Here is a 16,135-nt window from a genome sequence, read left to right on the forward strand (position 1 = left end):
GATAAGCAGTGAAACTAACAGTGCAATATTATTCTTATTCAACAAACTGTTTTCGAGGAAAACATTGCAGATGACGGAACAGCATCTTGGCATATCAGCATTTTGACGTTTAATTACAGCTCATAAAAAGCGTTTTTGACTAAAATCAAGTGATAAATACCTCAAACGGAAGTGAGCAAGCAAGTTTCTATCGAAGGTGTTCCAAAATAAGTTGTTTAAACAGTGTAAATCGGCAAATTGGAGGCGTTAGGAGCGAGTGCTAAACCTCCCAAATAGGTGAGAATTTTCTCCATGTTGTGTTTTAAAGTTGAAAAAGAGTGAAGTTGACTGTGTTTTAACACTTTTGTGGCACAAAACACGTTAGTTACATAAGTCAGTTATACAAGCAGTGAAACAAACTGTTATTTAAGTTATGTTCAGATTTTGTCTCGTATGTTTATCAAAAACAATTGTCTAACTATTATTCAACAGTCGACAAGTTATGAGTGCTACTTGGGCAACCACCTGAGGGTGGATTAAGTAACATTTTTTGTATAATTCTGATCACACACATTTTAGTAATTGGTTTTCCACAAAAAAATGGTATTTAGATGACATTGGACATTTAGTTGAATCCTTACAATAATAAAGGGACCATCGATAAACAAAGTAGACACTTTTTTGGAAATCTAGACCCTCCCTACCTTCGTGGTACCTTACTTACCGAGCGTAGACAATCGCAAAGGAGAAATTTCTGAGATATCTTTATTTTTAGTTTTTTGTTTTAAAATCCTACATTATTTATATAAAAAACAGTTCAGGAAACTAGTCAAATGATTTCTGTTATGTGTCATTTACTCATCAAAATGTGCAAAATTTGGCAAGAAATAAATTTGCAAATCGCTTAATATTTTAAAAATTATATTTTAACTGAGTTTTGAATTTGTGGGATTTATGCAGTTATTGATATCATAAAACCGTATGGAAATGAAAATTTAAATTAAGATTATAATATATTTTTTGTGAACATATAGGGTAGAGTAGTCATCAATGAGACACGGGGAACAATGATAAAATGGCTCTCACAAGTCGTAGTGTCAACCAATCAGGCTCATATTTGGGGGAAAGGTTTGTCTACTGGATACACGTCTGCCATAATAGTGGCTTTGGTTATGGACGCTCCCTAGACAAGTTATTCATAAATGTTTGATTCTGGGGTGTAAAAGTAAATTATGGACAAAAATTACTTTTTCGCTCGTAGGCTGCCATTAATACCAAAACTAATATTTCTTCAAATTTCTTTCGACGTTCCATAGGGATTGAGTTGGGCTACAATGTCCTTTCATTAGGTTTGGCCAAAATTTAGAATATACCCAGTATCCAGGACTGTCTCATTGTTCCCCACTCATTTCAGCTCATGGGTAACAATGAGACACTTTGATTTTTTTTCATTAAACTTTTCAATATCTATGGAAATCTTTCAAAACATGAATTAAAAGTGATTTTTGGCATATTTATAGAGTTTAACTTCATTTAACCAAAAATAAAAAGTTATTTGGTATAAACATACGAATTTTACAAAATTTAAATACTTTTTAGTATAACTTTTGTTAATAAAAGTTTCATGTTGGCAAAATTTCTCTAAAATGTTCAAGGCAAGTCACCTGCAATGGAACAATACAAAAACATGATGTTTTGGTAGAAAAATGTTGATTTTTGTAGAGTGTCTCATTGTTCCCCAGCTGTCTCATTGTTCCTGCCAAGTGCGTCTACAATGAGACAGTTGAATAACTCTGGCTGTAGACGTCAGATCGATCTCATATTTTGATCAATGTTAGAACACATTAAAAGAAAGATAATGCAACTAAAAGCTCATTAAAAAATGCTGATGAAAAAAATAGAAAAATCGTTGAAAGTTGAAAACCAAAAGTGTCTCATTGATGACTACCCTACCCTATCACGTGTCTGGTCTGATTTGGCTGAAATCCAAAATTTATGTAGGAGTGAGATTTTTAAGGGTATTTTTTGCTTTTTTTGAAATGATATGATAATTTCCTTAAACAAACATGAACCGGGAACATTTATGCATATATTTATATTTATGCTTTAAAATCGAAAATATACTATGAATTACTGTTGGATGCTTCAAAAGTAATATTTTCATGAGTATAAAGAAGAAATTTTTTTTAATGTATTACTGTTGAAAATGCATTTAAAAGTAGCAACAAAGTTCGTGAGTTTCAACTGAGAATGATTAAAAAACCTTCACAAACATTTTTTTTTTTGGTTGAAACAACTATAAAAAAAATTTAACAAAAAATCCATCACCAGCTATTTTAACAAAACTCAAGATACTCTTAGAAAGTTTTTAAAACAGCTAAGACTTCTATAACAGTGTTGTTTCCTTGATAATTTCATACAAAAAAAACTAGAAAGAAACCATTCATACTCATGAAAAGGTTTTCCCCCTGAAACTCTACAGTTAAGTTCAGTTTGTAGTTCAATTTCGAATAAATAACATGTTTTGGTATCCATGCAACTGGTTAATGTTTGGTTAAAGAAAAATGATATTTATTCATAAAAATCTAATTACCCTTAACAATCTCAAACCTGCAAAACTTTCGGTTGTATCAGCTAAATCCAGAGTAAATCAGAGCAGACAGCTGAAATTTTGTACACAAAAATTATGTAATGATTTATTAATTCTTGTAAACATGTATTTTAATACGGTTTACTTATTTCAATTTCTGCATTAATGCAGCCTATTCACAAAATAGGTTAACCTTAATTTTTAAAATATTTAACGATTTGCAAAAGGTTATTTCTTGTTTTATTTTGCACATTTTGATGAGTAAATGACACATAAAACACATCATTTGACAAGTTTTCTGAACTGTCATTATAAAGTTTCCAATAAATGATGAAAGAATTTAAAACAAAAAACTTAAAATGAAGATATCACAGAAATATCTCAATGAAACATTCGCTCTAAGACGCATTGGAAAGTTGAGAAAATTTGCTATAAGACACATTTTAAAGTAACGAAAACTATTTTTTCTCCATGAGGTTGCCAAGAAATCACGCCGTGACCCTCCTAAAGTGTCTACGTGATTTATGGATGGCCCTCAAATTAAACTTGATTTTTTTTTCATTGGAAATTACTGTTTTGTTGTTTTTTTTTTTTCAAAATAATGTTGATTGTATTAAGGCCGTTGCAAATATGCTTTGAAATCTAGGTCGAAATTTTAATTGAAAACATTTGTTTAAATTTATCGTTTCCAGGTTGTATGCGCATTAGGGTGACAAGAAAAATTGAAAATTTTGGAAAATCAGGAGAGATACCCCCTGACTCGATTCTTAAGCAATAATAAGTAACTGTGCCAATTTTGAGCCAAATCAGTTAAGGTTAAGGGGTTGCTTTTTATCGTTGAAGTTTATACGGGGAAAATCGGTTAAATGCATGGAGAAAAAAAATCTCACAACTTAAAAAAAATGTCTCCGGTACCATATTTTGCGCCATCCTAAACTCTAGCACCTTAGCTTAGTGGTAACGCTTCCACCTCGTAAGCGGTAGATCAGGGTTCAAATCCTGGCTCTGACCAACACAACTGGTGATCGTTGAGCAGACCAGATACATTTTTAATCAATTAATCAAAAATTGTGACATACGTATATTGTCCTAGTCAAAGTTTTTTTTTACCAATACCTTAAAACAATTGTTTTTATTGGGGTGATGTTAATTAACTTCCACTTTGATATTTTGGCCATACTAATTATGCATTGGGATTGCATGAACAATGTTTCATCCAACCCAAAAGTTTCAGAATTTCTACTAGAGCTCATCAAGATAGCAATAGAGCATTGCAGTTTAAACCGCGGAATTTTCAAACTCTCTCCAAACCTTCATCACGAGCTTGGATGGGACTTGAAGAGAGTGTTATGCTGCTGCAGTCCAAATTGCTTTACAGTAGCTATCTTGAAGAGCTCTTGAAGCACTCCTAAAACCTTTTGCTACTTGTGAAATAAAAAAAACTACAAAATTAAAAAAAAATCCCAGAGAACTACTCAAATACAATTCAAAGCACTATTTTTTTTTATTTCGAGAGGTTTGGGAATTTTGAGAAGTGAAATTAATAATTCGATGCCCGTGTGCTCTCTTGAACTAAACATGCTGGTATTCTTATCTAATTAGTTCATGATAGCAAATGGGCAGCATTGAACTGTCATCAACCATACTCTTGCGATTCAGTCGAATTCTAGCTCACCGCATTTTCTGAGATTTTCCTTGCAATTTTCCCCCTTTTCGCAACCCTGCTCCCCAGTATGATTTTGTGTATCCTTTATGTAAAAGGACCAGGCCAGGGCTGCTCTGCTCCAGAGGAGTTCACCACGACCACCACCGGAGCTAGAGCATTCGCCAATAGCAGCGCTCGAGGGATGATGATGAGCAGTCGGTCGGTCGGTTGGTAGGTCGCCGTCTCCAGTCATCCACCCCCTGGGGGACACGACGGGTGCCAGAGTGGGACGACATTTACATCAACCACGAGAGCAGTGGGGTTAGAGAGAACGGGACGGAGTCAGGCCCGCCAGGGGTGGCCAATTGCCGTGGGCTTCCAAAATTGGTGCCGAGCAGTCGCCAGCTGAACCTTTACCGCGAAAGTTTGGCCAGCGAGCCGACCTCGAAAAAAAAAAAAAACTCCCGGAAGCGCGTACTAGTGAGTGTGTAGGTGGGTGTTTGTGCGAATTTTTGGCAAAGCTTTACGGAGGGAAATTTTCGGCAGAGGAACGTATCTTGGTGTGGTTTTGCTCTCGGTCAGACGGATTGTCCCGGGGACGGATCGTTCAACTCCGGGGGTAGGTTTCAAAAAGTTCAAAAGTCAATGGTTGTGCACACATACACAAACATACTCACGCTCAGAGAACCTAATTAATTACGAGAACACACGGAGGGCAAAAAAGCACACCGAACTGAATGCAATATTAAATGAAAAGTGAAAATTATCTATAAGCTCACTGAGTCTCGCCCCCTCCAGGGCAAAACAGAAAAAAATGGCCACCGAAGCGGAAGCACTCGAACGGAAATGGCATTTTTTTAACCAATCAAGTGATGCATGAGATTCGATGAACCGGCTCTTTTTTTCAATTTTCAATAAATCCCACGCACACCACGCACCCTCGCCATCCCACCTTCACGGTGAAAGCTCATTTTTATAAATTACGCGCAAAAGCTAAAAGTGTTGATTTGACATTAAAAATTGAATTATATTGGCGATGATTTTTCGTGACAGTTATTGGGGTCAGCAGGCAGCCGGCCAGCCAGGGCAAATGGAGTAATTATTATTTTTATTTAGCACCGGAAAGTTCATCGCCTCACCTCTCCCCTCCTCTATAGCAAATTGACCAGAGGGGGCAAAAGAGCTTTTCGGTGGGGAAAAGTTTGATTAAACATTTATTTCGAAACGGATTGGTTGTTGCTGGCAGCAGCCACGGTAGCATACCATTTCTGAATTATTGTTAATTTAGTGCCACGTGGAATGGATGGTGTTGAATTGGCATTGTTGCTAGCAAATGTGTAATGCCGACGGTAGTGAACGTTTGAAACATGTATGCTTGTGAGCCGTCGGTATGATGGTTTTATCCTGTTGAAAAGTTCAAAATTTACAAGATATACGACTGCGATATAATTTTAAGAATAATATGAACATTGCTAAAATAAATGTTTTGGAATTCCGTCGTTAAACTACTTACTTTTTCTGCCATTCTCCAACGACGAAACAGCCTACTTTTATCTCCCAAAAATAATGGAATAGAAACACTTTTCGAAAAAAGGTTAAAAATCTACTTTTCAGCACTGAAATGGATGCTGAAAAGCTAGACTTTTCAGAACTTGTTTAGAAAAGTAATACTTTTCAACATTGTTTTGATTTAAACTGTGGGTTGACAAAATGCATGGACATTTGACTTACAATTCAATTCAAATGATGTTTTTCGGAATTGCAAAACAAAAACGTATGGAACTCGTTGCAAAACCTACTTTATTCAGCACTCGTCGTATTTATCACTACCCGATAAATGTACGACTAGTGCTGAAAAAAACATCTTTTTGCAACTTGTTGCATAAACTATTTTCTAAATGATTAGATGGAAACGGAATTTATCATTTGTCACAAAATCTGTCATCATTTTCTGATGAATTAACCATCTTTTTTTTTTTTGTACATTGGCTTTAACCGTCTAGTGTTCAAATGTGTGAAATAGTTGGGACGATGGTTGAGTAAACTTAATATGGGTAATTCTCCGCCAACTCACACAGCAGTTGCCCCGACCCCTCTTCGATTTGCGTGAAACTTTGTCCTAAGGGGTAACTTTTGTCCCTGATCACGAAACCGAGGTCCGTTTTTTGATATCTCGTGACGGAGGGGCGGTACGACCCCTTCCATTTTTGAACATGTGAAAAAAGAGGTGTTTTTCAATAATTTGCAGCCTGAAACGGTGATGAGATAGAAATTTGGTGTCAAATGGACTTTTGTGTAAAATTAGACGCCCGATTTGATGGCGTACTCAGAATTCCGAAAAAACGTATTTTTCATCGAAAAAAACACTAAAAAAGTTTTAAAAATTTACGGTGCATTATGCGTCTTTTTTTGGAAAAGTGCCTTTTTACATAAGAACCCTATTTTTCAGTCATACATGTGTAAAAGTTGAAAACATTAGACAATATTTTGTTACTCGCTTTTATTTACAGTTAAAATGTTTTTTTTTTAATTGCGCTAAAATAACATTTTATTTTTTATGAAATACACTGTGCACATTTTGGTTAAAAGCTGAAAACAAGTTTTTTTTAACTTATTTATGAACTTTCAGAAAGTATCGTCAATGGGGGTTATAATGGGTGTGGGGGCGTGATTAGGTCAAAGTGACAATAAAACCATATTCTGTTGAAAAGGTTGGGTTGAGTTCACCTCAAAGAAACTTTGCTAAAATAAAAACTTTTTTAAGGAGAAATACTGTAATTAGTGCGTCCATCCCGGGAATTCCCGGGATTTTCCCAAAACCGGGAATACCCGAATCCCGGAATTTTTCATAATTTGTCCAGGAAATTCCCGAAACAAAAAAAAAAAAACAATTTTTAGTCTGGAAATTCAGATTTGGTTGTGGAAATAGATGCACAGTTTAATACCTCATAAAAGATAATAATTTTAAAGCATTATGATTTGTATTCGGCATATATCAACACGATTTGGTGTATTGGGGAAAACTGTTGAAATTTTAATTTACCGATCTGCAAAATGCCTAGCGCATTAAAAAAAAGATTGAGATATCTAGGTATATTTATGATTTAAAATAAAAAAATCAAATCAAATTATTTGTCATCAAACACTGCCATGTGGGGCAAATCAGAACAAATGAAACGAATTAAGACAACTATCTAGCAATGTTTTGCATGATGTTTTGAATAACTTTGGTTAAAACAGGAACAGAACAAAACAATTTCACAGATCACCGATTGTTAAATTTATTGCTCTAAAATCTACTAACCTATTAATACTGTATTCTTGTTTTTTCATAGTTGGCGGTAGTAACTTAAAGATAAATTGTAAAATATGTTTTTTGCTAAAGTTTTTTGTGAAAGTTGAACTTTTCAATACAAGTATAAATATTTTTTTTCAATTTTAACGGTGAATTTTTTTAACACATGGATGTTTGCAAAAATTCCATTCAAATTCAAAACTTATCTAAAATTATACATGGACTGGTGTCATTTTATTTGTTGTCACCTCTTGTTTTTTTTAAAGATATTTTCAAATAAATTTTTCAATCTTTTCGGATCATGTCATATAAAAAAGAAATATATTTATATAAGTTTATTTAATTTGAGTCACTTTGTAGTTCATTTCAAATACAAATCACAACAAAGAACAAAAAAACTTATTTTTTCCTTTAATCAATTTAAAACTTGTCTTTCTTGTTTAGATTGAAGAGTGGATTATAACCAATTAATATGATTGAGTTAATTCTATGATTTAAAGCTTGAAAAACATAACAAATATAAAAAAAACATAGATTTTAGAACTGTTTCATCAATTTCCCGGGATCCCGGGAGTTCCCGGAATTTCAAAAATATTTTTTCCGTTTCCCGGGAAATTCAGAATCCGGGAAATTTGGCAGTCGTTAAAAAATGAGACATGGATCGAAAAATTCTTAAATGTTTAAAAATCTCACTTCCAACATTTAAACCTGTACTGGCAAATTCTCGTGTTGAGGTCTTTTTAAACAATTTTTGCTCTACGAAAAACTTTACTTCTGTTATTTTAATTTGCTTCTCTATTTTAGTTTATTTTTGTTTGTGGTATTATTTGGCCTATTCTACCACCTCATATTATTACTTTTTGCCTATTTGATTTTTTCATGTTTTTACAGTCACTTTTTTCATTGGTTTGATTGTTTTTCCCATTTTATTTAATGGCATCATTATCATTTAAATTAAAACAAAAATGCATAGTGGCATAATCTGGGACACTACATAAATTACGGCATACTTCTTTTTACTTAAAATATAGAAAAGGGTAGTAAAAAAACAAAATCACATAAAACAAGTCAAGCTCTAAATTTTTTTTTAATTTGAAGTTCTTCTTTCCAATGCTTTTTAAAGATCAAAAATTGGTTTAGAAATTGATTTTTGGCGTATTTTTAGATCGAAGCCCGTCTAGAGGCGGAGCTGGATTGTAGAGGGGTAAGCAAGTCAATATGATTACCTCGAACTAGTAAAAAGTTCTTTGATTTTCATCAAACTTCAACAAAATTTGGGAAATGCTAGATAAGGCCGATGCAAATATTTTTCAAGAGCGGGGTGCAAAAAATAAAAAATATAAGTATTGAAATAACAAGCCATAATTTCAATATTCCCAAGGAAAAGGTGTTTTGAAATGCATTTTACACTAGTACAGTTGTTTTGCAATCATTAGTTTTCAAAAATAAAAAAAAATAAGATTTGAAGAAAACAAAAAAAAATTATAATAAGAATTATTCATCACTTCTTTTACAGTTGAAAATAAAAGGAAAAAATGTGCCTGTGTCACCAAACGATTTCCATTTCAAACTTTGTCAAATATTTATTTTGCAATGAAATTGGTTACGTTTTTTAAACTTAAATATTTGTAAAATGTTGTTCTCTAGTTAAACAAAAGTTTTTAACAGAACTACTTTGTGCCTTTCAAATGCATGGTTGGAGTACTTATTTGGAATGAAATAAAATCGAAAGTTTATATTGTGTATGAAGGTTTTATTTTCAACAAAGGTGTGTTTTTTTTTGTAAGTATATTTAAAATACTTTTTTTTATAAAACCAACGCGAATCTTTATTTAGTTTATGTCGCACCCACCACTTTCAAAATTTTCCCACAAAATCAGGGGTACATTTTGAAAAATTATAATTTTTTGTAAAATTCTGAGGCAAAGTAAAAAAATACCTAAAAAAGAGAACGACAATATTTAAAAATGTTGAAAACTAATATTCGAAGGTTATTATGTATTTTTTTTCCTTCAGTAGATTTACTCGATTCTTTAACACCCGCAAACTCTGTTTCAAACTTTGAATTAATCAGCTGTTAAAAGGTAGTCCACATCTCAGCTATTCAACGAAATAAATTAAAAGAAATGAAATACTAATCTAATCTAATCTAATCAGACCCTAGCGCAGCAAATCTTTCGAAGGGATCCTGGAGAGTGCCTTAGGTTAGATGACGCCTAGCACTCTTCTTGTCATTTATTAACATTTGTAGTGCGCCATTGCATTGAAATGCATTGAAACATCACAAGCGTTAAAGCGGCCAGGCCTACTGCGTAAAGCCGTATCGCAGAGATGACTCGTAATTGGGTTGAGTTTGAGCACTGAGTGTTCGAACAACAACACAATTCTGAATCGACAGGGGAGGATGAAGCGTGGGGACACACCACCATACGCTCCGAGATTTGGTTGTATTCGTTGGGAGCACCATGCTAAGAAGGTTTGGTACTCCGGGACCCTCTGGGATGGGACATTGTATTTCCACGAATGCCCAGGACACTATTTGCCGTGGTTATAGCGCCACAACTCGCTCTCTGTAACAGTATTCCTAATTCCAGTCCACGCTCACCAAGTCGTCATGGCCTAGTGGTTAGCATTTTTGCTTACCAATCCAAAGGACGGGGGATCGAACCCCGCCTCGAGCGACTTTGATTTTTCGTTCATATTTATCATTTCAAATTCATGTGTTCTTAACTTTCTCGTTGAGAGCAGATGGGCATCGAACCCAGAACCATTCGCTTACTAAGCGAACACCGTAACCAGTCAGCCACGGCCGCTCCTCAAAAAAAGAAATGAAATACAGTTAAAAACTGATGATGGCAAAACAAAGGGGTTCTGGAATGAAAAGCAATAATTTCGAATGTTGAAACCATGGCTTGTAATTAAATGCTTATTTATTTTTTGCTGAAATTTCACTAATTTCGTGGATTTTTTTTTAACACGACGATAAAAAACTTTTGGCGTGAAAACTTTTTCTGGTTCCTTATAATGATCCATATTTATCTAGTTGATTATTTAAGCTATTAAAAATATTTATTTTCATTCATGAGCAATTCCAGCTCAAATCAGGAATTTTTCTGGTACTTTGATACCCGACCCTCTCCGATTTCAATAAATCTTTGTAGACATGTTATCCTAGGCCTATATAAGCCATTTTTGTGTATATGGAGCCAATAGTACTCGGAAATAAAATTTGAGAAGGGCGTAAGGTATTTAAATATTTTTGTATTTTGCAATTTAAAAATTACTGTATCTCGAAGCCGTTGCGTCGTATCAAAAAGTGGTCAAAGACTTACTTGTAGGAAATTGGACGAGCTTTCTGAAAAAAAATACACTGAAATAAAAATACACGCCACATCTATGAGTTTTTTTGATTTTTAAGTCTAAAACTTAAATTTAAAGGTGATGTCACGATTTTTTTTCGTTCAAAATTTTTAAGGAAATAGCCTAAAATATAACCAAAAAATTGACGGAAAATGCAGGATGGTATGTCTCTCTTAAAAAAATACAAAAATCATTTACTAAAACTGTTTTTTTTTTAAAGTGGTCTAAACATCAAAATTTTTGAAAACCAAATGGTGCAAACAAAAGTGGAACCTGATTTTTTATATTCCAGAAATGTTTATTCAAATTTGCTAATATTTTACTTCTTTTTTCTCCATCCAGATAATCCTTACACCATCAAACCACAGAACCTCCCCCAGCGGTACCGGATGTCCTTTCTCACTGCCGCCCTGGAATCGGCCACTTGGCAGGTAAGTGACGATGTCCTCAAGCATGGACCCGCTCAAGTTGGCTGGTTACGTGTGTCGTCCATGCTTCCCCGGAAATAACAAAAATATTTTCATATCCCTTTTCCCCAGTCCCTGATCCTAATTCAATTTGTCGGAGGGACTTCAAGTCCGGCTGTGTACGCAACCTAAACAGGATTAAATTTTGTGGAATTTTTAAGGGACTCTCCAAAAATGTTGTGTGAGGTGGGTGGACTCTAACCGAAATTGACCGGAAATAGGCCATTTCTTTTGTGTGTGTTGCGGTTGAAGGGACACTTTTTTGGGGACATGCTCTCTGAAGAGGGGTTTATCGCACTGTTATCATCTTGACTCGTTTCGTTTAACTTTGGGTAATGTCATAAAGAAAAAGGCAACTTTCGGCCCCGGAAATATTCCAGTCACGCGTCACTCTCACGCTGGGGACGCCAAATTTGATTACGTTTGAGTTTATTAGAATTTTTCTAGGGAAAAGACCTGATATTTTTCCGGGCTTTTCCTTTTGTGTTGAGTCGAAGGAAAAAAAGCTGCGGTCGGATTGCTATCGTTTTGCAAATTTAATGATGTCAAATAACTGCGGGAGTTTATCAACACTTGGTCACGTTTTCGGGGTTGTTTTCCCGGCAGTTTTCCCTTCGTCTCCCTTTGAGGACTGTGGGCTGGTTGGTGAGGAGTTCATTATCACGTTTTCGGATTTCTTTGTTTGACGACAAATGTGCGGTTTGGGTGAAATTTGGCGAAGCCGACGACGGGAAAAAAATCTACGAGGGGAGTGACATGCGTATTCGTGGTGAACTGGAATCTTCAAGTGAAATGTGAGAACGAGGATTTCGTGGCCCGACAAGGAGAAGGTAGCATATTTTTCTGCTATAGAACAATGAAAATTTTGTTTCAAATTCTCGCAAATATACTCCAACATTTGCTATAATCAAAATCGCGAAAAAAAAAGCTTAAAAGCAGTTTGTAAACAAATCCTTTGAACGCCTGAAAAAATAATTTTGATCAACTAAAATTAAAATTTGTCAACATCTTCCCACTTTGTCCAACTCGGTCCCAGACAAATTTGTCGTGGCGCTGATCCCTGATCCGGATAGCTATAGAAGTGCGGCAGAGGATTAATACAACACAAAGTGTTTGATGAATTATTCGCTTCATTTGACCGGACAGGTCTGGCGGTCTACGGCTGGTAAAAAGCCACACCGCACTGAGTACTAGCGAACATAGAGCGAGCCACCTTCAATGAACGAGCGGCGACGACAATGCAATGGTGATGGCCAGTTGTTTCATGTTTACCCAAAGGAACAACAAAGCCGAGTCTCGGCCTTTGGAGGCAGCAAAATGCCAGATTACAAACGCGACTGTTCAAACAACAGTCGATGGACGGCGTGGACCTGCGTTGGAGGAAGAGTCGATTGTTGTTGTTGGTGCATCTAAAGAAGGGTCATCTCGGAGGTTGATGGAATAGATTCAGGATGCAAAACGACAAGTTGTCTGAAGAGGTGATTGCTTTTGTGGTTGGTAGAAATACGCATAATTATTAGAATGTGCAGCTCGAACATTGAAATTTGCATCTGTAGATTCTATTTTTTTTTCAACAGTACGAAACCAAAAATCAAAGAATTGATATTTTTCACTAGCTGATTTAATTTTTAAGGCTTTTTTTTATTGAACTTAATTCATACTTCACTAATTTTGAAATTTAAATTTTTAAGGAAAAACATAAAAAATATGGTAAGTTATTAAGGATAAATTGCATAACGTATCTTGTGTATTGCTAATTAAATAGAGCACATTATTTTTTAGTTTGGAAACACAGATCAGAAATAGACTTAAGGAAACAAAAATATTTTCATAAATTGATACTTTGCACAATTTTGAAATTAGCTTACCGTTATTAAGTATGCAGCAATATGTGATACTTTTTGCTTAAAAATTATGAAAATTATGCTAAAAATAAGTAGAAGTTTAATATCATCTTGTTGAGATTGTTCGGACCATATGAAAAGTTCCTTGCAGCAGCAGTTTAGTTAGTGCAGCTCAAAGCTAAAAGAATGTAATTTTATTAAATTCATGTTTATAAAAGGAAAAAAGAGGGGTCATGATCAACCTACATTTAGTCTTTTCCGGTAGTTCATATCGACGGAAATGTTATGTAAGCATGTATTCCACAGTGATTACCTAAAGTGAAAGATGCGAATGATATTCTGACCTAAGCTCGTAACCGACCTAATATCACGTCTAAGCACTTTGTCTCCCTTACCGGTGTAGGTACTGATCTCGTCTAGTACAGGATTACATACTTATTAATAACTAAATTCCTTTAAATTAACATATTTTGCCCAAGCGTGGTCGGCTGTGGGGATCTTTTCGATCTTTCGTTTGTTTACTTGCTATATTTCTTCGCAACCCATTCGTTGACACTTCTCTTTTGTCTGATAGTTAATATGTGGCCTCGATCTAGCGAGGGGTTTCATCTCGCCGTTTTGACCCCAGTGCTGCCAGTGTAACACACCTTTAAACCTCAAATTTAAAAATGTTATATAGAAGTTAGTTGATTTTTAGTGAATTTCCTTCTTTTATTAAAATATCATCAACATTAATTTCTTGGAAAAGCATCTGAGAATCGTTAGGTTGGGTAACAAGATTCTGAAGAAATCATTCAAACCGATTTAATACAATTTGTATTGGCGCAATAGGTAGGGCTAGTTGTTTTTCACGATAAAAATGAAATAACGAGGTAAGCCAATTTCAAAACATTGGAATTTCACGGCAATTTCACGGTACTCTTAAAATCGGTGCTCTAAAATCTATCAAAAATGAGTTATTTTAAAATAATTGTGTTCATGAAATGTACTGAAAAGTAAGCTGTTCTTTATGATACAATATATGAAACCCTGAAACAAAATATTGAGGACAATAAAACTTATGAGCTAAATTTTGGGAGAAAACATTGCAAAGTTTATAATGAATGTAAATTGTGAAAAACTTCATTTATGCCCAAAACTTTATTTTTTTTACTTTCCTTGCGGTTTGTGCAATTTGTTAATCGTTTTTCGATTTTTTTTAAAGATATTTAAAAACCTGTTTTAAAATGCTTTATACACCGAATTGTATTATCCCTGGCATTTTACATCTAAAACATATTTCGCTGAAATTTTTCGTAAAAAATTATAAATCAATAACTTCAAAAATGAGTTCCAAAATGCCTGTTAATAACGTTGAAAAAAATCTATATTCAAATAAACTTAGAAGCAATTTGACAATTAGTTGGTTCAAATTTCACGATATTTACCACATTTTATGACCAAGCGCAAATTTCACGGATTACGTGACTTCTGTGAATTCGTGAAAAATCACTAGCTATAGTAATAAGTTATTGGCTTAGTAATTTTTCACATCCAGAAATAGCAATTTCCATGAGGACCATCAAATAATAAAATTACCTATACGGAACGTGGAAAATGTTAAAATAACCTTGATAATCATATTTTTTTTTTCAATTACAGAAGGTTCCTTATAATCAACTATAATTGTTTTTTCATGAATTTTTGACGTAGCACTTATCGTAAGTCTTATCTTAATTTCTTTGTTGTAGTCATAAAGATTTTTTTTTTGTATAATTATTTATTATTATTTATAAAAATATATATTTCTGTTGCCGCTCCTGCTTGAAAACGTGAATTTAAATTCTAGAATCATTTCATGCAATTTTCTCAAGTGTAAATTTTAGAACCTTCTAGTAGCTTACTTAAATTATTTAATGATATATCATGATTACTTCCTCCAAACTTGAAAATCGATTGTATCTATTGGATGTAACTTTTTAAAGAATGATTTCAACTTATATCAAATCAAATCAAATCAAACCATCCACATTAACGACCCCCGGGTCTTTTGTGGTCTCTATTGCAAGTTTCTGCTCGAACCTAGGAGTCCGAAGGCTTGAATGGGGAGAGCACCCAAACCTCTTTTACTCCAAGGAACCTTCCTTGGATTGCGAGTCCAACCGCCGCCAGCGATTCCACCGGAGTAGGCTTGGTTTGGTGTGTTGTTTGTACTTATGGCATGGAGACGACTCCTACACCTGGAATGACTTAACGGCCTAACAATCAAGGCCGGGACCGACATTTTACTTCCTCATCCGATGGAAGGTTGCAGCAGATGGGAATCGAACCCAGAATCATCCGCTTACAAAGCGGACAGCGTAACCATTCGGCCACGCACTGCAACTTATATATGTTTTGTTTAATAAACTTAAATATTTATAAAATATATAGAGGGATTAAAATTAAACATGTCAAGAGACAAATGCACACTAGGGTGCCCAGAAAAAATGACCCCCTGCTCTATAAGCGAAAAACGGGTTTTTGGATTATTTCAAACATGTGTGCAAATTTTGAGCGAAACTGATTGAGATTTACCCATTAATACCCGAGCCTAAAGTTGGTGAAAAAAATGTTTTTTATACAAAAATGACTTTTTGGAATCGCTTTTAACTTTTCAGGATCGTATTTTACAGCTTTGGTAAGTTCTACAAAGTTGTAGAGCATTAAATTTCCAATAAGTTACTCACTTTTGGAAATATTTTGTTTTGTTGGAAGAAGTGCACCGTGCAAGCCAAACCGTGAGAAAATTAGGTTTTCCTTACATTTTTTTTGATTTTTTTTCCATAAAAACATCACCTTCGAGTATCAATGGGTGAATGTAGACCGATTTTGCTCATATTTGGCTCAGAATCCTAAAATAGCTCAAGGAACAATATTCAGCTTGTGGAGCGAGGTTTTGAAGAAAATTCCCATATTCTGGGCACCCTAATGCAC

The 16,135-nt window shown here is 34.5% G+C and overlaps 1 protein-coding gene across 2 annotated transcripts in view; it reads left to right on the forward strand.

Moving 5' to 3' along the window:
• Positions 1–4,510: 4,510 nt before the first annotated feature.
• The window catches only part of LOC6046760 (transcription factor AP-2-epsilon), a 287,781-nt gene continuing 276,156 nt past the window's right edge, over positions 4,511–16,135 (forward strand). Inside the window, exons 1-2 of one of the 2 annotated variants that reach the window (XM_038252308.1) lie at positions 4,511–4,833; positions 11,212–11,300. In XM_038252308.1, the coding sequence (XP_038108236.1) occupies positions 11,259–11,300 (42 nt within the window). In that variant the 5' untranslated portion in view covers positions 4,511–4,833; positions 11,212–11,258. Of the gene's footprint in view, positions 4,834–11,211; positions 11,301–16,135 lie in introns of those variants that run through there. The other variant, XM_038252306.1, reaches the window with a different exon arrangement.

Source organism: Culex quinquefasciatus, chromosome 2, assembly GCF_015732765.1.
Source record: "Culex quinquefasciatus strain JHB chromosome 2, VPISU_Cqui_1.0_pri_paternal, whole genome shotgun sequence".
NCBI classification, from domain to species: domain Eukaryota; kingdom Metazoa; phylum Arthropoda; class Insecta; order Diptera; family Culicidae; genus Culex; species Culex quinquefasciatus.